The sequence below is a fragment of the Centroberyx gerrardi genome, chromosome 22, assembly GCF_048128805.1.
Source record: "Centroberyx gerrardi isolate f3 chromosome 22, fCenGer3.hap1.cur.20231027, whole genome shotgun sequence".
Lineage (NCBI taxonomy): Eukaryota > Metazoa > Chordata > Actinopteri > Beryciformes > Berycidae > Centroberyx > Centroberyx gerrardi.
In genome coordinates this window covers 353,484-376,033 of record NC_136018.1, presented here as the reverse complement: position 1 = coordinate 376,033, position 22,550 = coordinate 353,484, and the positions used below count along the sequence as shown (strand labels likewise).

General features: G+C 41.9%; 1 protein-coding gene across 1 annotated transcript in view; it reads left to right on the top strand.

Moving 5' to 3' along the window:
• LOC139917765 (uncharacterized) overlaps positions 1-17,416 on the top strand; it is a 33,246-nt gene extending 15,830 nt beyond the window's left edge. The window contains exons 1-13 of the mRNA XM_071906948.2: positions 1,210-1,374; positions 2,541-2,660; positions 4,208-4,443; positions 4,710-6,582; positions 6,754-6,930; positions 7,053-7,226; positions 7,307-7,480; positions 8,905-9,078; positions 9,159-9,332; positions 9,856-10,029; positions 10,109-10,282; positions 12,097-12,143; positions 15,253-17,416. Of these exons, the coding sequence (XP_071763049.2) occupies positions 1,244-1,374; positions 2,541-2,660; positions 4,208-4,443; positions 4,710-6,582; positions 6,754-6,930; positions 7,053-7,226; positions 7,307-7,480; positions 8,905-9,078; positions 9,159-9,332; positions 9,856-10,029; positions 10,109-10,282; positions 12,097-12,143; positions 15,253-15,806 (4,182 nt within the window). The 5' untranslated portion in view covers positions 1,210-1,243 and the 3' untranslated portion in view covers positions 15,807-17,416. Of the gene's footprint in view, positions 1,375-2,540; positions 2,661-4,207; positions 4,444-4,709; positions 6,583-6,753; positions 6,931-7,052; positions 7,227-7,306; positions 7,481-8,904; positions 9,079-9,158; positions 9,333-9,855; positions 10,030-10,108; positions 10,283-12,096; positions 12,144-15,252 lie in introns of the transcript that reaches the window.
• Positions 17,417-22,550: the final 5,134 nt, after the last annotated feature.

Here is a 22,550-nt window from a genome sequence, read left to right as displayed (position 1 = left end):
TGCTCACATCATCAAATAATGAGTATTAACATCAAATAATGAAAAGCCAACCCTCAATTAACAGAAGAACAATTCAAATGAAAAAAATGTTAACAGCTTTATCAAATGTTTATATTAAGGTGTGGGTCTACTGTTCGCCACTAGATGTCGTGATTTCATTATTTGACATGGACATTCAGTATTTGAGAGTATTCATTGTTTGTTATTTGATGTTGTGCTGTGCACTTGTCAAAGTCTGTTTAGAGCTGTGAAAATTTATTTATTTTACATAATTTATTATTACCATTATTATTAGTTTTTAGAGTTTTTCATCATCATTAATGTTATTATCTTTATTGATTACTGCCAAGGCTTTGGCAATATATACTCAATTGTACTTCATGTCAGTAAGCTCATTAAATTGAACTGAATTGAGAGATACATACTGTATATGTATATATATGGAGAGAGAGAGAGAGAGAGAGAGAGAGAGAGAGAGAGAGCTGCTCCAGCAGGTGAGGATGATTGACAGCTTGGATTTCCCGAGAGCGTCTCGCTGTTTTGTTGTGCGCACGTGGCCGAATATAAGCAAGTTTAAAAACAAGGACATTTTGAAAACAAGCCCAAAAAAGGCAAACCGTAACAATCAGTATTTCATCATTCATTCAGCCAAATGAAATGTTACTTCCAGGAAAAGGAGAGGGGAGGAGCCAACCGTGAAGACAGTCAGCTCTATCAGAGCAGAGCAGCAAAACAGGAAGGTTGCGGCAGGGTGAGTGTTATTACAACATTATCATTATATTATTATTATTATTAAAGTCACAAAGTCCTGATGGGCTGTTTGATACACACTGTTTTTAATTAGACATATTTAAAGAAAACAAAGTTTGTGACATCCGTACACTGTCGCCATATAGAGCAGAAAAGTGTTGCCTGGGTGACGGTTTATATCGTCATCACGACATCAGGCTATTTGTATCAACTAATAATGTCATACTGTCACAGCTTTACATTTGTCTCGTTTTTAAAAAAAAAATATTTGGCAAATACTCGTTCATTCATCAGGTAAATAATAGTAAGGTAAATAGAACTGCCCTACGCTACCCTGAGTTGTTCGGCTTCAGCGACATCAGAACGTGGAAAGAAGTTGAAGCAGCTAAACTTCAGTTTGTAGCCCGTAGTGTGAACGTTCCTGTGTGTGTGTGTGTGTGTGTGTGTCTCCAGTGTTTCTGTTCTACCTCTCAGACTGACTGAAGTCCAGAAGATGAATGTTTGTGAGGAGGAAGAGGAGGGCAGAGCAGAGTCTCCAGCACCCAGCTGTCTGTCTATGAAGACTGACCGGTCTAAAGATATTCCTCTAGCCTTCAGTAATGAAGCTGGACCTTCAGACACAAAGTAAGCAGATGGGAACTGCTTAGTCATTCAGTTATGAAAGGAGAAAAAAGGAGGAGAAAAAAATAAAAAGAAGGAAGGGCAAAAGAGGAAGAAGAGGATGATAATCACAAGAATGAATTAGATGTCCATTGAAATTGAGTATGAAATAGGAGTTTACAGTAGCTGGTTATGGGACCGTTAGTAAGCCATGAACAGAATAAGCTTAACCCTACAACCTTGGGTTATTTAGCATTAGGAACAAGACTTTCACAAACAATTAGGGCAGATCTTTAAATGAATTGTTTAGTTTATTTTAAGGTAAAGTTCTGATAATTTATGTTACTCATCTTGACAAAATGTGAATGTATAGCCTAATTATTTTCACAAAATTTGGTAACACTATAACCTAGATACTGATGGTTAAATATCCCCTAATTCCCATTGACTGCAATTGGTTCTAACCACAAGCTGTGCTACATCGCTATGGGCCAGGGTGCAAGAATTACCAATGGGCCCCATCCCAGCCCGTTTTTCAACATTTTTTTTTAGGCATTTCTGCTTTGACCTTTTAGACAGTCACAGTAGAGAGAGACAGGAAAGACAGGAAAGACAGGGCAGAGAGAGAGGATGATAAGAATCAGACTATTTTCTGTGGTGTTCCTGTGTGCAATTTACCTGTCTTTCAAATGGACAGCCAGAGTCCCAACAGCCATCCTCTAGAATGCATAGTGTAGTAACTCCAATACACACACACACACATACTGTACATATTTTTCATAGTTCATAGTTCATATAGGCACAGCAGCCCCACTCAACGAATATGTAACCAAACAAACACATAGCAAAAGAAAAACATGATTTTTTCACGACACTGCAGTCTGACAGTGGCCAGGGTCAAATATAACCATATATACTGTATAACCAAATATAACGGCGACCTAACCCATACATAATAAACATGTCTATTCAACTGTATGAAGGACATCCAATGAGACTTGCCCTCTATGAAGTCATCAACAATACACCCGTCCAACTTCCTGGCTCTATTGCCCTCAATAAAGAGAACAGAATCCAGTCAGCCTCTCCTGACTCATGGTGCTTCTTAAATACCATGAACAGAATTAGCTGTGCAACATCACATGCATTGTTGACTAGAACTAATAAGTATAAAACATTTCTGTTTCCAGAAGTCACTACCACAGGCAGAGAGCAGAGTCTCCAGTACCCAGCTGTCTGTCTATGAAGAGTGACCGGTCCAAAGAAAATCCTCTAGCCTTCAGTAATGAACCTGGACCTTCAGACACAAAGTAAGAGGACTGGTTATACTTTAAGCCCATTCCTTGCTGGGAACAGCTTAGCCAGTCAGTTATGAAAAAAAGAAAAAAAAAGGAGGAGAAAAAAATAAAAACAAGGAAGGGCAAAATAAGAAGAGGATGATGACGAGAAGGAAGTGAAAAGCATGCCTTCGGGCTAGGGACATTAAGTGACGTAGAATATTTAATTTTATATACTGCCTGTTGCTTTGCAGCCCGTAGTCTGAACGTACCATAAGCATTGAAGGGGGAGGCTCACGTTGGCTACGTTTACGCCACAGCTCTTGATGCCCGGTTCATATTTTTTGCCTATATCTGATTTTTTTGACCGCCTGTTTATATCCATTTTCAATAGAGACTTTCACACCTGTCTATCAACGCCCTGTAGCCCATTGTACTGCCATAAGTTGGGAGTATGTTGCAGGGAGAAATTTGCAAAAACTGTATTTACAATCCAAATTTTTTAGAATTCTGAAAAAACCCAAGTCATGAAAGGATGAGACTATAGCATTTGCAGTGTTTCAGAAATTAAAATTCAAAATCTCAACGCCAGCCCATGCCCTTTATCGTGTTAATAGAGGAGGTGAAACACGCGCCTGTACACAGCCGGTGTAAACGGTATTGATTACAATTAGTGTGTTTCTGTTCTGAGAGACAGACAAAAAACGTGGCTGAGGCGCGTCCGGCGTAGAATGGGGGTGAGAGTGTCACATTTTGAATGACTTGCGAATCGCAATGACCAGAAAAATCCAAAATGTGTGGTTAGATGAGAGTTGCACTGGCAGGTATCACATTCCTATCGGATTTATTTCCACATATGAATGTGGCCCAGATAAAATCTGAAAGTATCCGATTCCATGTGCTTTTTTCCTGCTTACACGGTCATAATACATATCGGATCTGTGCCACATGTGAGCAAAAAATCTGAATTGGGTCACTTACCAGGCGGTGTAACCATAGATAGATAGACCAGTAGGTAGGCAAGCCATTCAACCAAGCTGTCCCAGGTACACATAGAGAGTTTGATTACTAGATGAATAAGCCATTCGGCCAAGCTTGCCCAAGCACCTGTAACATCGGGTAAGACCGAAACTGCAAGCACAGAACTGAATATACAACCTTGCAAAATTAAACTTGCAACCACGGACCTGAAGGTACAAACTTGCAAATCTAAGTTTACAAGCACAAACCTAAGTGTACAAGTACACCTTTTTGAATGATTTAGTATTCCATAAATGACTGCCAGGCATTATCTGTGCTCTTCAATGAGTTTCAGCAAAGCTGATACGATAGGACTGCATGTTGTTTGTATGGAGCCAAGCATTCATTAATGATTGCAAACGAAACAAACCTGAAAAAACTGCTACAATGCTGCATTAATCTGTGATCATCACAACGGCATTTATCCTTGATGGGTGACTTGGCTGGAGTGTTGATTGATTAAACTACAATTGTGCTGATAGAAATATGAAAATAAAGTTTACATGTTGTGGTAGCATGATACTATCTGAACTCATAAATAATTGCTATCATCTCCACAGCAAGAGGAAGAGGAGTCATGGTGTTATGAAGGAGCAGCTGTCCTGCTGTGCATTGTGTCAGGAGGTCCTGAGGGATCCAGTCTCTACCAGCTGTGGACACTGGTTCTGCAGACAGTGCATCACCTCATACTGGGACCAGTCTGGTTCATCAGGAGACTCCGCCTGTCCCCAGTGTGGAAGAAGATCCAGAACAAGACCTGGACTGCAGACACCCAGTCAAACCAGGATTGCGCAAAGTAAGAATAAGGGTCCATCTGCTGTTGTTAGCATTGCTAAAACCAGGATGTCTTACTACAGCCACATTTTTCTTTATCATGCAACATGGCTATTTACATTGTTGCTAGATTTCAGAAAATCAAAAACAAGTCATGGACTATTTTGTATTTTCTTTCTCCTTATATATTGATCGTTTTTATGTTAGTACTGAAAAGGATCACCATATTCTCTGGAGGATACAATAGTACAACTGTTAAATCCTTATTAATTCTTTCTTCTCTTCCAGCGGACGGCGGTCCGCAGGAGGTTTTAGACGAGCATAAGATCAGTCTGAGGAGGAGATGTGAATTTGTGACAGAAGGAACTGCTGGAGCAGGAACTGGAACCCCCCTCAACAGGATCTACACTGAGCTCTACATCACAGAGGGACAGAGTGAAGAGGTTAATACCCAACATGAGGTGTGGCAGCTGGAGACAGCATCCAAGATGAAGACCCTCCATGACACTCCAATCAAGTGCCACAACATCTTTAAACCCTTACCTGGCCAAGAGACACACATCAGAGTAGTTCTGACGAAGGGCGTTGCTGGCATTGGAAAAACCTTCTCAGTGCAGAAGTTCACTCTGGACTGGGCAGAGGGCTTGGAAAATCAAGATGTCAGTCTTGTGATTCTGCTTTCGTTCCGGGAGCTGAACTTGATCAAAGATGAGCAGTACAGTCTTCTCATGCTGCTCCATGTTTTCCATCCAACATTACAGACGGTCACAGCAGAGAAGCTCTCTGTCTGTAAAGTTGTGTTCATCTTTGACGGCCTGGATGAAAGCAGACTTTTATTGGATTTCCAGAACAATGAGGTTGTGTCTGATGTCACACAGACATCATCAGTAGACGTGCTGTTGACAAACCTCATCGAGGGGAATCTGCTTCCCTCGGCTCTCCTCTGGTTAACTTCCCGACCTGCAGCAGCCAATCAGATCCCTCCTACATGTGTTGACAGGGTAACAGAAGTACGAGGGTTCACTGACCCCCAGAAGGAGGAGTACTTCAGGAGGAGATCCAGTGATGAGGAGCTGGCCAGCAGAATCATCTCACACATCAAGGCATCCAGGAGCCTCCACATCATGTGCCACATCCCGGTCTTCTGTTGGATCACTGCTACAGTTCTGGAGCACATGTTGACTACAGACCAGAGAGGAGAGCTGCCCAAGACCCTGACTGAGATGTACTCACACTTCCTGCTGGTTCAGACAGAGAGGAAGAAGCAGAAGTATGATGAGAGACATGAGATGAGTCAACAGGAGCTGATGGAGACTGATAGGGAAGTTCTTCTGAAGCTGGGGAGGCTGGCGTTTGAACATCTGGAGAAAGGCAACCTCATGTTCTACCAAGAAGACCTGGAGGAGTGTGGTCTTGATGTCAGAGAGGCCTTGGTGTTCTCAGGAGTGTGCACAGAGATCTTCAAAAGAGAGTGTGTCCTCTTCCAGAGAACGGTCTACTGCTTTGTTCATCTGAGCATTCAGGAGTTTCTCGCTGCAGTCTACATGTTCCACTGTTACACAAACAGGGATAAGAAGGTACTGGAGACATTCCTGGGAAAAGACTGGGATAGATATCACAGTAGTGAGCAAGCCCTGGATGATGATGATGATGAGGATAATGACGATTTATTTGGTAGAAATGACAACAGTGACGCAACCCTGGATGTCTTCCTGAAGAGAGCCATGTTTGAAGCTCTAAAGAGTAAAAATGGCCACCTGGACCTCTTTGTCCGCTTCCTTCATGGCCTCTCACTGGAGTCCAACCAGAGTCTCTTAGGAGGCCTGCTGGGTCAGACAGAGAGCAGACCAGAAAGCATCCAGAGAGCCATCAGCAACCTGAAGAAGATGAACACCTCTGACATCCCCCCTGACAGAAGCATCAACATCTTCCACTGTTTGATGGAGATGAACGACCAGTCAGTACATCAGGAGATCCAAGAGTTCCTGAAGTTAGAGAACAGATCAGAGAAGAAACTCTCAGAGATCCACTGCTCGGCTCTGGCCTACATGCTGCAGATGTCAGAGGAGGTTCTGGATGTGTTGGACCTGAAAGTACACACCACATCAGTGGAGGGACGATGGAGACTGATCCCAGCTGTGAGGAACTGCAGGAAGGCTCGGTTAGTCCTGAATTATCTTCATCTAACATTTCTATTGATACATTTCTATTTAAACATTTCTTCTGCTTGGTTTACATTATTCTTATTATGCTGTATAAATAGTGATTGCTATGCTTAGTCTCAGCTCTGTTTTTGATTATTACTGATTTGACATTAAATCTATAATCACAGACTTTGTGGCTGTGGACTATCAGATCCACACTGTGAAGTCCTGGCCTCAGCTCTGAAGTCCAACCCCTCCCATCTGAGAGACCTGGACATGAGTTACAACAACTATCTGTCAGATTCAGGAGTGAAGCTGCTGTCCGCTGGACTGGAGAGTCCACACTGTAGACTGGAGACTCTGAGGTTGGCAATATTTTATTAGTTCTGGGTTGATATAAAAATTACATTAATACTAGATGGTTTCAAGAAGGTTTTCTATGCAGGAATTCTGTATTTTATAGCAACATGCTTTATTCTTTACTCAGATTGTGTGACTGCTGGTTGTCAGGGAGCAGCTGTGGTTTTCTGGCCTCAGCTCTGAAGTCCAAGTCCTCCCATCTGAGAGAGCTGGACCTGAGTAACAATAACCTGCAGGATTCAGGAGTGAAGCTGCTGTCTGCTCAACTGGAGAATCCACACTGTAGACTGGAAACTCTGAGGTAGAGAATCTCTTTTCCCTCTGTGTGAAGCTCTGCTTGAACATCATTAGCAGTTTGTTAAAATCCTCGTCTCTCTGCAGGCTGAGAGACTGTCAGGTGAGAGAGGAAGGCTGTGCTTCTCTGGCCTCAGCTCTGAAGTCCAAGTCCTCCCATCTGAGAGAGCTGGACCTGAGTAACAACGATTTACAGGGTTCAGGAGTGAAGCTGCTGTCTGCTGGACTGGAGAGTCCACAATGTAGACTGGAGACTCTGAGGTCAGAAAGGATTTCATTAGCTCTGTGACATGAATATGAGATGAATACCATATTAAAACCTAACGTGTAGGATTTTTTATCGACATTTGCGACACCCCCCTCCCAGCTATACAGCTGGTTTATGTACACAAAGTACTGCAACAGATACACTACTAGTCAAAGGTTTGCACACACCACATTTTTCTTTATTTTTACTATTTCCCATGTTGTAGAATATTAGTAAAGACATCAAAATGGAATAACACAAATGGAATTATGCTGCGACCAAAAAAGTCAAAACTATCTTATATTTTAGATTTTTTCAAGTAGCCACCCTTTGCCTTGATGGAAAGGCAAAGGCTTTGGAAAGAATTTCATACATAGGGATCAACTTCACTATATTTGTCTAAGAAACAAATTTCAAGCATTTAAGCATGAGCCTTTAGACCAAAATTAAGATAATGAAAAACATAGTACATTCAACCAGGTGTGTCCAAACTTTTGACTGGTAGTGTAACTGTAGCTCAATCAGGTTTTTATTGTGTTTTATTTTATTTAATGACAGCATTATATGATGAAGTAGTTTGTTATTGTGAGAATTGGGGTTAACAGATGTATGGGGCTTGCTGTCATTGTGAACATACCTTATCCAACATTTTACTATTCTGATGCTACTAGCTGCCACTAATGGAAAATCCTACCGCTAACAAACTATACTGAACACAAATCAAGTAACGTAATTGGAGTATAGATTTGTATTAAATGTGGTGATTACAGCCAATCAAGTTAGCACAAGGCAGGACACATGAACCCGACACAGCCGAGACAAACAGATGGCAAATGTGGACTTTAAACGTGATTACAACCAACACACACTGGACAAGAGGAATGCTGTGGTCTGTTACTGATGGAAGTCCCTATGATGCATTCATAAATTAACGGTAGAGAGTGGGACTCATTGTGTGGGAGTGAGTTTTAGCATTTAGCCTGCAGAGGCCACAGTGTTTCCCACGGGTTTCTATAATTTACTTGTGGCGGCGGTGGTTTAGAATTAATTACTTATCTTTACCTTGTGTCCAATGGAATCCAACTGGTGATCAGGGGTAATAACTGTGGAATGTTAAGTTTCACTTAAGTTTTCACAGCAGGAGGCTCAGATCAGATTGAGTACAATGCTGCTGGTCTGAGCATCGCCAAATGACAGACATGCCGTGATGCACACATTAGGTCCATTAGATATAGATTTAGATCAATTTCTAGACATTGACCAACTTTTTACTTTGTGGCAGTACGCCACAGATAAGCCTGTGTATGGGAAACACTGCATCTCAAAGATGCCCTCTAGAGGCCATCACATTACATTATGAGAGATTGGATGGTTTCAAGCAGCACTTCCATCTAGGAATACTTCATTTTATAGTTACAGGCTTTATTTCTTTATTCAGATTGAGTTACTGCAGCTTGTCAGAGAGCTGCTGTGCTTCTCTGGCCTCAGCTCTGAAGTCCAACCCCTCCCATCTGAGAGAGCTGGACCTGAGTGACAACGAGCTGCAGGATTCAGGAGTAAAGCTGCTGTCTGCTGGACTGGAGAGTCCACACTGTAGACTGGAAACTCTGAGGTAGAGAATCTTGTTTCCCCTTGTGTGAAACTCTACTTGAACACCATTAGTGGTTTGTTAAAATCGTCCTCTCTCTGCAGGCTGACAGACTGTCAGATCACAGATGAAGGCTGTGCTTCTCTGGCCTCAGCTCTGAAGTCCAACCCCTCCCATCTGAGAGAGCTGGACCTGAGTGACAACGAGCTGCAGGATTCAGGAGTGAAGCTGCTGTCTGCTGGACTGGAGAGTCCACACTGTAGACTGGAGACTCTGAGGTCAGAAAGTATTTTATTACTTTTGTGCTGACATGAATATTATATGGATATTACAGTGACACTAAATTTGCAGACATCTGTATAGGCTGATATTATTGTGATCCACACTGATTAGCGTAATGGTAAAGCCTAGTATTCACTTGTATAATTTTAAAGGAAGCCCTTGTTTAATGTTAAAGCCCATTGACCATGGCATTGAAATGTTAAGCTACATATTTAAAACCTTAATATAACAAGGAAAAAGCAGTACTCACTAATTCACTCCTCCGCCTGCACTTGTTTATTCAAGCAGCTGCATGTTATCATTAATATTAGTGAGTGCTGGTTTTTCCTTGTTATGTCTTTTTGAATCTGGCATCCCGTTGGGTTCAGCTGTTTGGAGTTGAGTGTGCCATTTTATAAAATTATGTATTTAAAACTTCCACAGCTCTGATTAGATTCTGAAAGATTGGGTGGTTTCAAGCAGGTTTAACATCCATAAATATTTTATTCTTGTAGCTACATGCTTTTGTCTTTTTTTCAGATTGAGGTCCTGCAGCTTGTCAGAGAGCTGCTGTCCTTCTCTGGCCTCAGCTCTGAAGTCCAACCCCTCCCATCTGAGAGAGCTGGACCTGAGTAACAACAAACTGCAGGATTCAGGAGTGAAGCTGCTGTCTGCTGGACTGGAGAGTCCACACTGCAGACTGGAGACTCTGAGGTAGAGAATATCTTTTCCATCTCTGTGAAGCTCTACTTGAACATCAACAGTAGTTGTTAAAATCCTCATCTCTCTGCAGGCTGACAGACTGTCAGATCACAGGTGAAGGCTGTGCTTCTCTGGCCTCAGCTCTGAAGTCCAACCCCTCCCATCTGAGAGAGCTGGACCTGAGTGAAAACAAGCTGCAGGATTCAGGAGTGAAGCTGCTGTCTGATCTTCAGGAGAGTCCACACTGTAGACTGGAGAGTCTGAGGTCAGTAGAGGGTTGGAGTCAGTCCATGTCGACAAGGTCCATTGGTCAGTCTGTTAGCGGCAGCATTGTGATAAACACAGTTAGCATCAAACCAAAGATCCAGCATTTCCTGGTAAATCTCCAACCTTATCAATGGCTGCTTTTCTCAGTGAAGGTGTGAGAGGAGAATGGGCTTCATTGGACAGAAAGTCAGAGAGAGAAAATAGTCAATCAGATCAACCAGAAGCGTGTTGTGATCATGTGTTTGAGCAGAGGGATACACTATGAAACTAGATCATAGGGTTTGTGAGGTAACTTATGGTTTAATGTGGCAGCTTTGTTAAGACAAAATGTTTTCACAGTGAAGACACAATGTGAAGACAAAATATTGTATCAATGGAAAGTATTAACATTGTGCCTTAATGACAGGGCAGTGATAAGCCTATTTACTCACACATTTACGATATCTGCAATTTTTCTCCAGCAGTCTTGGCAGCAGTGTTACTTTTCGCTTTTACAATGTTTTTGTACTGCTCATATGTATTCATTATAATATCTGGACAATCAGCAATTAACATGTGGATTAAAATGTTTAACATTTACTTGCTAACTATCCATGTGAAGGGGGAGGACTGTCTGACGCACTATGTTGCTGCACTGAAGGCCAACGTATATTCTGCACTTCAGGTGCAACTTCCAACTCAGCAATGAAAGCATTGGGTGCACATTTCAGCCCAGCAATCAGCGTTGTTGTGGAAAGACCCAAGTTTAGACAGAGTACAGAGATCGCATAGATGGTTTGTGACCAGTTGATCGAGCATGCTAGCTGTTAAAGAGAGCAGGAACAATTGCTAGTACAGACTGATAGAGAGATAGAGATTGCACTTTAAACAAAGGGCAAGGGCCAGATTCAAACCTGTGCCACTATGGTTAGGGCTTCGCCTTAATGGTATGCACTCTACCGGTTGAGCCACCAGGGCTGCAATTTGGGTAAAGGAATGGAATGCCAAGTAGAAGCTGGAATTTGACATGCACAGACCTGGACTTGGACCCTCAGGCCCCCGTGCATGTGATAAACATCAACCCAAAATGTTCATTCAAGCCCAGAACAACAAGCAATTTCTCTGCTGAACATGTGGCACCATTAAAGCAGGATCGAAGCTGATTAGATGCAGATTGTCAGCTCACATGGCAGACGCTCCAGACTGCCCTGCTCAGAAAATGACCTGCTGAAACTGCAACAAGACAGGACACTTCACCCAGGTGTGTAAGTCAAAGAAAGACGCAGCTAAATCGGGGGAGTTGGTTGTCCTTAAATAGTCACTGTGTGTATAATACTTGATGGAAGGCCTATTGACAAAACTTGTGCAGTTATCTTAAGTGCAAAGTCTGCCTCCTCCCATGCTGAGCTAGTGCTGGATATGGGCTCCACCATGTCCATCAGCCTAGAGCAGTTCTACAGGAAGCATTTCAATGATGTGCAGCAGGAGGAGCTATAGGTAAAATCTGCTGTCCCGGTGCTAGGCTGTCTGTCAGCGACAGTGCAACATGTTAATATATATAGAAGGCGGAGGCGCAAGCATATTTTTCAACATCACACTTGCATTATGCCACCCGATTTGTAATGATTGTTCCCTCTTGTGCGTTCTCTGCCCATTTCGGCATCAGCAATGTCATGGTGAGCTAGGAAATGAACGGTCTGGCACAGGCGGGAAAAAATCTGCTTGTGCTCAACAAAAATACCACTTCGCTGGTCCAAGTCACTGTGCTTGATCTGTGCTGGCATTAAAATAGGGACCCATGACTGATGTTCATGACTATGCTCATCCCTACAGGGTGAACCATGGAGGAGACTGGATTACAGCTGACAGCCTTAGAAAATGTGAGTACTGAGACAGTATGAGCACACTGCTTATAGCTCTATCTGTCTCTCACTTTTGCACACGCACACACACACACACACACACACACACACACACACACACACACACACACACACGTGTAAGGGCTTGTTCAGACCAGAAGTGGAACAGACACATAGCTGGATTTACGCATGCGAGTCGTAGCAGGGCTGTTCAGGCCAGAAGTGTATTGCCTCATTGAGTAAAACGCAGTACACAGAGGAGAAATGTTAAAACAGGCTGAACTTGCATTGTGCTCCAACAGACAGAGCAACAACATCCTAAGCCTCATCTTTTTTAATGTTGTCTTTGTATAAACAATGCTGATGATCATACAGCTCACTGTTCCACATCGGTGAGTAATATTATATCATATATATATATACTGTATATATTGTACACCTTCTTCACTTTCTACACAGTCTCTCAGCATCAAAGCAGTGTCATGACTTGACAGTTGGTTGATGATTGGACAACCTTTGGACCTTTTCATCTCTCCATCTATCCATCAAGATACATCTCTCTCTCTAGCCAAAATATTTGCTAAACATCAAATCTTATTAGTTAGTGATAACAGACCCCATGTTCATTTGGCATCCCATAGTAACTCTCTTGCTTTCAAAATTTACATTGATGTATTAACCAACAACAGTAAAGACATTTGGTGGGTTAATCTCTTTTGTGCTTCTGTACTAATGATGCAAAAATTACCACTGACGGTGTATTTCCACTGTATAAAATAAACTCAATACCAAAACTATCACTGCAGGTCTGCGAGTTTAGCCTCAATTCATTAACATGGGGGCTGAAAGGAAGGGGACGATGCTCTGCAGCCGATACACAGCCGTTACCTTTCTGGTCTGAACAGGGCTTCAAGGGATGGTGAACTTTGGTAGTAGCTTGGGTTGTGTAGCTTCCTGGCCATGATTTAACCCACAGTCGGTGATTCTCTGTTATCTGTTGCTCCCTGGCTCCGGTAGAGACAATTGGAGAATTGTATTTTTTTCTCTCTCCATTCACTGCCATTATATGAAAAAAGAGGTCTGAAAATCACATTAGTAGCATATAAACAAATGTGAACAAAACAGGCTCTGACAATACATTAAAAAAATAGTCACTCTGCTGAAATATTTTAAGTGAATCGCTTTCTTTGTTATTAAACCAACAAGTGTAACACCAAAATCTGGTTGGAAGAATTTCATGTGTTACACTTGTTCAAACTGGAAGGTTTAAAGCTGCACTAAACGATTCTCCGACCACTAGAGGGTGACAGAAACAGCAACACATTTGTAAATAAACCACAGCAAAGCTACTGGACTACGGAAGCCCCAAAGGACAAACCTAGTGAAGGACCGTGCATAAAGGCTAATAGCTAAGATAAACGGACCAACGGAGAAGTGTCACCGGTTACCAGAGTTGCTTTGCCAGATTTTTCTCCCGCTGAAAGTTACGTCCCACAATGACAAGTGAAGAGGCAGGTAGGACGTTTACTAGTTTAACAAGTTTACTACTTTAACCCTTTATACACTAGAAATGGTCCGCCAGAGCCTACACTGGTATTTTTGCTTACTGTGATGTCATTTTTTTGAGTATCTTCAAATGTTTCATATCCCTAAAATCTGCACAACCCAAGCTAAAAGGCTGTGTAAATCAATAAACCATAATAACTGGAAAAAATATTTAAAGTGTGAAAAACTAAAAATCGGACAAAATTTGACGTGATTTTTGACTAAAATTTGCTAAATACACACACTAAACATATTTAGCCACAGAAATGTAAGGAACATGAATAAAATATTTCTCAACACTGTGTACATCTTATAGTTTTTGAGATATGCTCATTTTTGTGAGCAGAATGCCAAAGGTGTTTTTGTTAGTTTTGGCCCTCCCACCCCGTTGAAGAGGGTAACCGATGTCCGGAAGACAGCTGCCCGCTCTGTTTCCTCTCTGCCCAAGAGAGAAACATTAGCATTTAGCTAGGAGACGTTTCGGGGAGCGGAGCTGAGAGTGGAGTCAGGCTTGATCCTCGGTCAAACACCTGGAACATTAGCGCCCTAAACAGCCGGGTGTGCCAGACCTTTTCACCAGGAGACACGGGCGTGGTACAACGTGATGACATCATCAATGACGTATACGGAAATGGATGCAACATTAGCTCTCTAGAACATACGTAATCTGCAACTCAATAGATTTTACCTCTCATAACTTGACATACAACTTTACAACTTTCTGCAGTTCATTTAGAGTGAAAAAAAAAACATGCTACAGGGGTTGCATGGGCCTGCAGTGAAGACAGAAGTCTTAGCTTTCAGATGCAAAAGAATTATGATGCTAGCTATTATGGTTTCGATTTTAGAGCCATCTAAACAGCATGATGCAAATGAGGCTGCGGGCTTATGGGTTTACTCGCTCGCTTCATTGATTCCACCATTACGAGAATTGTTTTTCAGGAATGGGAGGGGGAGAGCGGCGCTTTTAAACAGCGAGGGAGGAGACAAGCTAGTTGTACAAAATATGAAAAGCTGCTGAATGGGTCGGGAGGAGCTTGGAGTCGGGCTGGGTTTTGACAACAAGCTTTAGAAAAGAGGTGAAAACAGCAACACAGCTGGCTGCCGTGTGGCTGTTTGTTTATATCATTACGTCTCAAGGAAATCTCCACATAGCACAGTTTAGTTTCAGGATTGGTTATAGGGTCTGAAATCGCTTATTGCAGGTTTAATAACATAAAGAAAGCGATTCACTTAAAAACATTTCAGCAGAATTATTACTTTTTTATATATTATCAGAACCTGATTTGTTTGCACTCGTTTATGTGCTAGTGTGATTTTCCGACCTGTTCCTCCATACAATGGCAGTGAATGGAAAGATAAAAAAAACACAATTCTCCAATCGTCTCTACTGGAGCCCCCGGAGAAACAGATAACATAGAATCACTGATTTTGGGGTTATATCATGGCCAAGAACACAACACAAACTACTACCAAAGTTCACCATCCCTTTAAGTCCCTGGATGTGCTACAGTGCTGCTTACAAGGTGATCTGAATCTTAGTGGTGATTTATTTTGTTGCGTGTCTTCTTCTCCCCATCAGATGGCTGTCATCTCACACTGGATCCAAACACAGCAAACAGAAACATCCATCTGTCTGAGGGCAACAGAAAGGTGACGGTGTTGAGAAAGGAGTATTCGTATCCGGATCACCCAGAGAGATTTAACCAGCAGCATCAGGTTCTGTGTAGAGAGGGTCTGACTGGGCGATGTTACTGGGAGGTTGACTGGAGAGGACAGGTTAATATAGCAGCGACTTACAGAGGAATCAGAAGGAGAGGATGGGGTCTTGAATGTCAGTTTGGATATAACGACCAGTCCTGGACTCTGGAGTGCTTTGATAACAGCTATACTGCCAGACACAATGGGAAGTCCACCATCATCCCTGTCTGTTCCTCTGGATCTAACAGAGCAGCAGTGTATCTGGACTGGTCTGCTGGGACTCTGTCCTTCTACAGAGTCTCTTCTGACAAACTGAGACTCCTCCACACCTTCTGCTCCACATTCACTGAGCCCCTCTACCCTGGGTTTTGGTTCTGGTCTCCTGGTTCTGGTCTGGTTCTGGTGCCAGTTTCTCAGAAACAAGCACTGGCTTGAAAGTATTTTGGAACATCTTAAGCAAAGGCTTGATTGGTAATCAGTTGGATAGGCTTCTAAAAAATCTTGAACATTCTTCTTAAAATGTTTATGTATGTAAATTTTAATGTTCTCCCCTTTTCCTGATTGCCACTATTGATCCTGAGGTTGCATTAAAGGGTAACTTCGGTATTTTTCAACCTGGACCCTATATTCCCATCTTTTTGTGTCTAAGTGACTAAAGGGTACAACAATTTTTGAAGTTGGTCCAGTATTGAGCGAGATCGCTTCAGCCGGCAGCCGCGAAACGAGCTGCAATGTAATCCGACGGGGCAAATCACACCGTCAATGTACGTCCACTAAAAGTTCTTGTTCTACTGACAGGCTCAGATTGTTATTATAAGTGTCTGACAACATTATGGAAAGGACCCTACAGAGAAATGAAACGTTTTTCTTTACCTTTCGCTTGATCCGGTCTGTGTGTAACTTCCTGCAACAACTCAACTCTCGCGAGACTTGAGCGAGACTTGGTTACACACAGACCGGATCAAGCGAAAGGTAAAGAAAAACATTTCATTTCACGGGACGCTCTTCTTCAAAAAAACATCAGACGCAAGCCTGTACGTCAGTCTCGTCCATTTTTTGTCACCACATATAGTACACATGCTGAACAAATCAAACGGATCGTTAAAAGAAACTGGGCCCTCACTGAGAGTGACACTCTTTTGAGTAAAGTTTTCCCTGAACCCCCTATCATTTCTTTTAGACGCGCCCCCACTCTTAGGGACAGACTCACGCATTCATATCTTCCAGCAGATAAAAAGGTACTTGGTTGACCAAACCTGTTGGCACTTTCAAATGTATGCATTGCCCTCACTGTGATAATGTTGTGCAAACTAAATGTTTTGTTGATGCTAGCACAAACAGAACCTATAAACTTAGTGAGTTCATTAACTGTAACACTACTTTTGTCATATACCGTCTGTCTTGTCCGTGTGTGGAAGGTTTTTTCTACATAGGTCGTACAAAAAGACGCCTGAGGGATCGCCCTGCCGAGCATAAATATGCATTAGAATTAGGAATCGCGATTAGCCATGGCTAGACACTTCAGTGAACGCCACAATGCTAATGATTCGTTATTGTGCATAGAGGGCATTGAGCACATTAACCCTTTGGTCAGGGGAGGTGACAGAATACGGAAACGTAACCAAAGGGAAGCTTTTTGGATCCATCGACTGGATGCGTTACAGTATCCTGGTCTCAGTGAGGATATAGACTTCACGTTTTCTGTAATTTCTCTCTGTGAAGGCTCTCCTTTTCTCTCAGCCTATGAAAAACTTATATATGGGTATCTATGCCCTATGTATGATGTACATGTTATATTTCTGTGTAATCTATTCTCATGTTATTTGGTTTAATTATATATATATATTTTTTTTTTCATTATTTTCAATTTGTTTCACCTGTTATGTGATTATCCGGGTCATGTGCCTGCCTCCCATTGGCTGTTGCTATTATATAGGTGAGGCCACACCCGTGTTGTCTATGTTTAAAGCCCTGAAGAAGACCAGTGGTCGAAACATGTTGGCTTTTTTAATGATTTAGCCACTACAATAAAGGCTTTTTAAGTATTTTTTCTTCCTCGTGATTATATATTTGGAGTGCCTGGATTGTAACATTCTGGCAAGAGTTCAGCATTATATTGTGGGGAAACGAGCTTAAACATTACAGTTATTAAGAAGGATGTGGTTCTTTATTTTGGATAGGAATTCCTATGTAGCTTATGTTATTAACACGCTCATTTTGATGGCAAAGTTTCATCTTCATAAGGAAAAATGTGTAAAATATGTACCCTGCTTTTTCTAAACCCTGAAATTGACATTCTCATTGATTCCCTGAAACACCACACAAACAAAACAGTATGTATACTGTCTATATATATATTTATATACCTTTGATGTTGTCTATTTTATTTTAGAATATGTATTTGTTTTTTCCTGTATATCTATTTTATTTATTTTTTCTCTACATGATGAGTAGACCATCACATGAACTTACAGATTTATTGTTTAACTATTTTGTAATTTGTGTTTCTTTGTATTTTACCTGCATTTGGACGATGTATGATTGTCTGACAATGTTTTGTCATTTAATAAAAAAAAATCAGTGCTGTGCTGGCTGTAGTGACCTATTAATCACCTGACTTACACAAAAGATATTCACAATAATAACAATACTTAGTTAACTGCCCAGTTAAAGGATAACACCAGTGTCATTTTATTTTTTTTCTACATCTCCATTATCATCCATGAAGAGTGTAAACTTAACAATGTCTTTCCAGTCAGAAGCTCCTGCTGTCTGCAGGTTTGAACTCCCAGACTCTCAATGTTTTCAACAATACATTAAACAAAAAAACACTTTTCTGTTGATGACCCATCCTGCACTCGGGGCGGAGACAAACACTTCAATCAAAATTTGATAATTGATCATTTTGATGTAAGCATTACAGGTGGCATTTACGGAAAATATGACGTCTGTAGCGTTCTAATAAAATGGTATACAGACTTCTCATGGAGTGACATCTTGGAATAGATATAAAAACTTAAGTCTCTCCATTTCACTGTGGGTGTGTGATACAGCTGTGATGAGCCAATCAGCGCTCAGCTCGAGGCGTTTCCCATGATCCTCGGAGCCGTGCGGTCGGTGGAGAGCGGCTGCGGCGCCTCGCCTCGGTCCCGCCAGATTCCCGTGGCTCGCGCAGTCTGGTCGGCGGGGCGAGTCGGACAACTTTTCTACCCATCGTGCAACGGGCCGAGCGAGTCGCTGGTCAAAACTGCGCAGGACTTGCTCATCTCAAACGAGCCTAATGTTTCTGACCTGGTGGAAACTGCTGTCTGCCCCCTTCCTCCAGATCTCATTAATATTCAAATAAGCCCCTCCCACTGACACTTCCCATCCTAACTTTCTGTTTCATTTGGAAATACATCACCAGAAGAATGTTACAGTGATGGAAGTGAAAATAGTCCCAAATACAATAATTATCTGCATGATAAAGGCATGCCACGAAAAACTGCAATGCATGTTTTATTTATCTGATCAAGTGATAATAAAATTGATAATTGCAAATTGACTTAAAATATAGGTCGGGACATTTCATTAGACCCTGAAAGTTGGTCCATGTCCAGACCAACCACACCTAAACCCACAGCTGTGTTTTCTACTTTCTAACTTAATAATTTGTTCTATCAATTGATAATTTGTTCTATCTTATGTCTGGATGCTGTGACCTCTGACCCTTGACCTCCTTACTGTTGGTTGCTTATAATGTCACTGATATTGGAATTGAGGTTTAGTTTCTACTGCTAAACTCACTGTGAGTCTCTGAAAAAAATAAATGACTAAAATGTACAAAACAAATATACAAAATGTGATTTATTTACCAGTTTCTTTGTAAGCAGATGAGTCTAGTCTTGTTTATTTCTATAGCCCTTTATATAAGGGTTTTACACAGCATCATATACAGAACATTACTGCCAAACAAGAGCCCACAGTCTGTTGAAGGTGTCGAGTCTTTATTGACGCCGGCTCCGCCCGGCCGGCTCAGGTCAAAGTTAATTAGCAGTCAAACCACAGATCACATCAACCACATCTGTCCCTCCATTCACTCCACACATCTGCATTCATGTTGTGGTTGAGAGGGTCAGCAGCCCATTCGTTTCTCTTGTAGCGGACAAAAATATGATTTCACTACTACTGTGTGGACTTCATAAAACTAAATATCTATTTTGTCATTTCTGTATTGTATTATACACTATTTCACTGTCCCCAGGTGCACAGAGAGATCAGACCTGCCCAGAAACACAGGTCCAAACCACAAGTCACTCCGGTTTCTCGGATCAGATTTGTGCATTTAGACAGTATAATCATTTGCTGTCATTACGGCGTTTGGTTGTCATAGTAACGACGCAGGCATGCTGACCATGAGCGTGTTTTCTGTCCAGAAACTCTCTGTGCAACAAGCTAGATTATTAACAATTACTATTAATAACTTGTTTGCTTAAAACTGTTTCCCTCTTTCCTGGAGCTTCATGCCTTCTAAAGCACATTTTATATTTTCATGAAAACAGCGTCTCCGGACGTAAACTGACGCTATTTGACGTGTATTTGGGGTTGAAAAGAGTCTCTGTAGGTGTTGGAACCTGCCCAAGAGTCTGAACTTTGCGTTGAGTCACGCTCTCTGATTGGTTGATTATAGGGCCGATCAGGACGTGTCGTTAGGGAGCCGCCCACTTCGCCGTCCATGTTTGTTTTTATGATTGTCGTCACGTCTGCTTCCTGTTCCTCTCTTCTTCTATGTTTCGCTTTGGTGTGATATGATGTTTTGAAACTCCGCCTCCCTATGTTCAGGATTTGAACAACATGCTGCACATCAACGCAGAAGTATAACAACTTCAATGAAAGCGCCGCTGCGTTCTTTACATTTGCACTTTACATTTGACTATAAAATGCGCTTAACGCTCCGCTTGGTGTCGCACAAACGCAAGTCAGCCAACTGATGCTGCTTATGGTTTCCACCTGTTCCTGGATCAGTTTGATGCCTCAGTGCACAATGTAGCCTACAGTGTATATATATATACTGTATATCTATATTTAACTTTATATTATATATCTGATTTCTTAGTTATCTTCTCTGCTCTGATAAACTATTCTTTAATTTACAAATATAGACAATCTGAGTGCGGTAGCTTATGATACAGGCTGGATTCATATCTATAATATAGTCGGGGGGGGGGGTACTGGGGGGTTAAAGGAATAGTTCACCCAAAAATGAAAATTCTGTCATCATCTACTCACCCTCATGCCAGTTGAAACACAGGTGAAGTTTGTCCATATAACACACAGGGAGGCTGCAGCTCAGCTCCATAGCAGCCTTCTCCAAAACAACTGAAGTCAGTGGGGACCAGTTCTTCAGAGCTCCAAAAACACCTACAGTATATTTACACCATAATTTAGTGCAAATCTTAACTACAGCTGATTGATTTGCAACAAATCATGGTGTATAGGTCTTTCTATTCACAGTGTGATTGTTTGGCTGTTTTTGTTTTGGAACTCTAAAGAACCGGTCCCCATTGACTTCAGTTGTTTTGGAGAAGGCTGCTACCAAGTTGTGCTGCAGCCTCCCTGTGTGTTATATGGACTAAAAAGTTTCATTTGGCATGAGGGTGAGTAGATGATGACAGAATTTTCATTTTTGGGTGAACTATTCCTTTAACTGAGATTCACAGCAACAGAAAAGGCAACATCAACATGAAGAGGGACTTTCACACATGGGTACACACACACACACACACACACACACACACACACACGCTTATTTCACAGCTTGTGATCCAGGGTCAGGGTCAAGTCAGTCAATTCAGGAAGTGGATTTTGTATCCACTTCCTAATCTGTATATATTAACCTATGGAGAATTAATGGTATATTTTTGTCACATTAACTTGTATTTCTGTCTTGTTGGAGCGACTGACCCTGACCAGGAGGTGAAGGTGCAGATAAGGCTGTTTGTGTGAACACACAGAACCAAATATATGAAAACAACAAACCACTAAACAACCTGAAACTATTATGACTGAAGGAACCTGCTGCTCCGCCTGTCAGTCACTCACATTTCCCAGTTCCCTTTAAAGGTGGCGTCCAATCAAAACTGTGCTGAGTATTATATTAACAGAAACTACAACAACGTTTAGTTCTGTGTTTCTTCTTCACCACACTCTCCTGACCACTGCCAATACTGTAACCTTGATTTAGTGAAAATCATCATGTTAGCATTGTTAGCGCTGCTCATTCAAATCAATGGCACTCATTAACTTGCTGCTGGTGGTACTCATTGGTTTCACATTAGGAATGCTAACAATGCTAAACAGACGATTTTAGGGCAACTGAAGAGCTGTTAGGTAGAAATATGTCTCTACATGAGGACAAGTTCTGGAGAAGAAAAGTGACGGAAATAAAAGAAAATAATGTTAAGGTGAAAAAAAAAAAAAAATCAAGGGAGCCACAGTCTTACCCTCACCTTTAACCTCTGACCCCTGACCTTAGCAGCATCTCTTTCCATCCAGCCATGCGTGCAGCAGCAGTTGTCTGCAGTATCTTCAGTTATAGTAACATTATTGATTAATGAGATATTGGACACACTGTTCTCTTAACAACGCTGTAACCCAAACTCCATGTGTTGACTTGTGTATTGATCCGACTGCAGACGGTTTGCAGGTGAAGCTGTTTTCAGGTTCAGGCCAACAGAAACTGGGACTGGTCCAGACTAGCAAGGCTGCGTTTACACTGCAACAAAACAATCTGACTTCAACCCTTCAGACTCAGACCTCCTCCTGTCTGTCTGAACAGGTCCAGACCGCCATGAGGAGCCGGCAGTGTAAACGCAGCTGTGGTGTGAACGTTCCTCAAAAGCATCTTAATAAGATCATCTCTGTCGACTTCTGTCAGGCCGTTAGCTTAGACTTCAACAGAGACGCTGGGGCATCCTGGTGGCTCCGTGGGGCGCGGGCCGTGTAACTGTGATGTCCCGGGTTTGAATCCGCCCCAGGACCCTTGAATCCGCCCCAGGACCCTTGTCACATGTCACCCCCCACTCTCTCCTAATCCTCCTGTCTATCTCTAGTAAAAACTATCATAATAAACGCAACAGCCCAGAAAAATAATCTTAAAAAAAAAGACTTCAACAGAGATGCTCCTAGCAGTGAGATGCT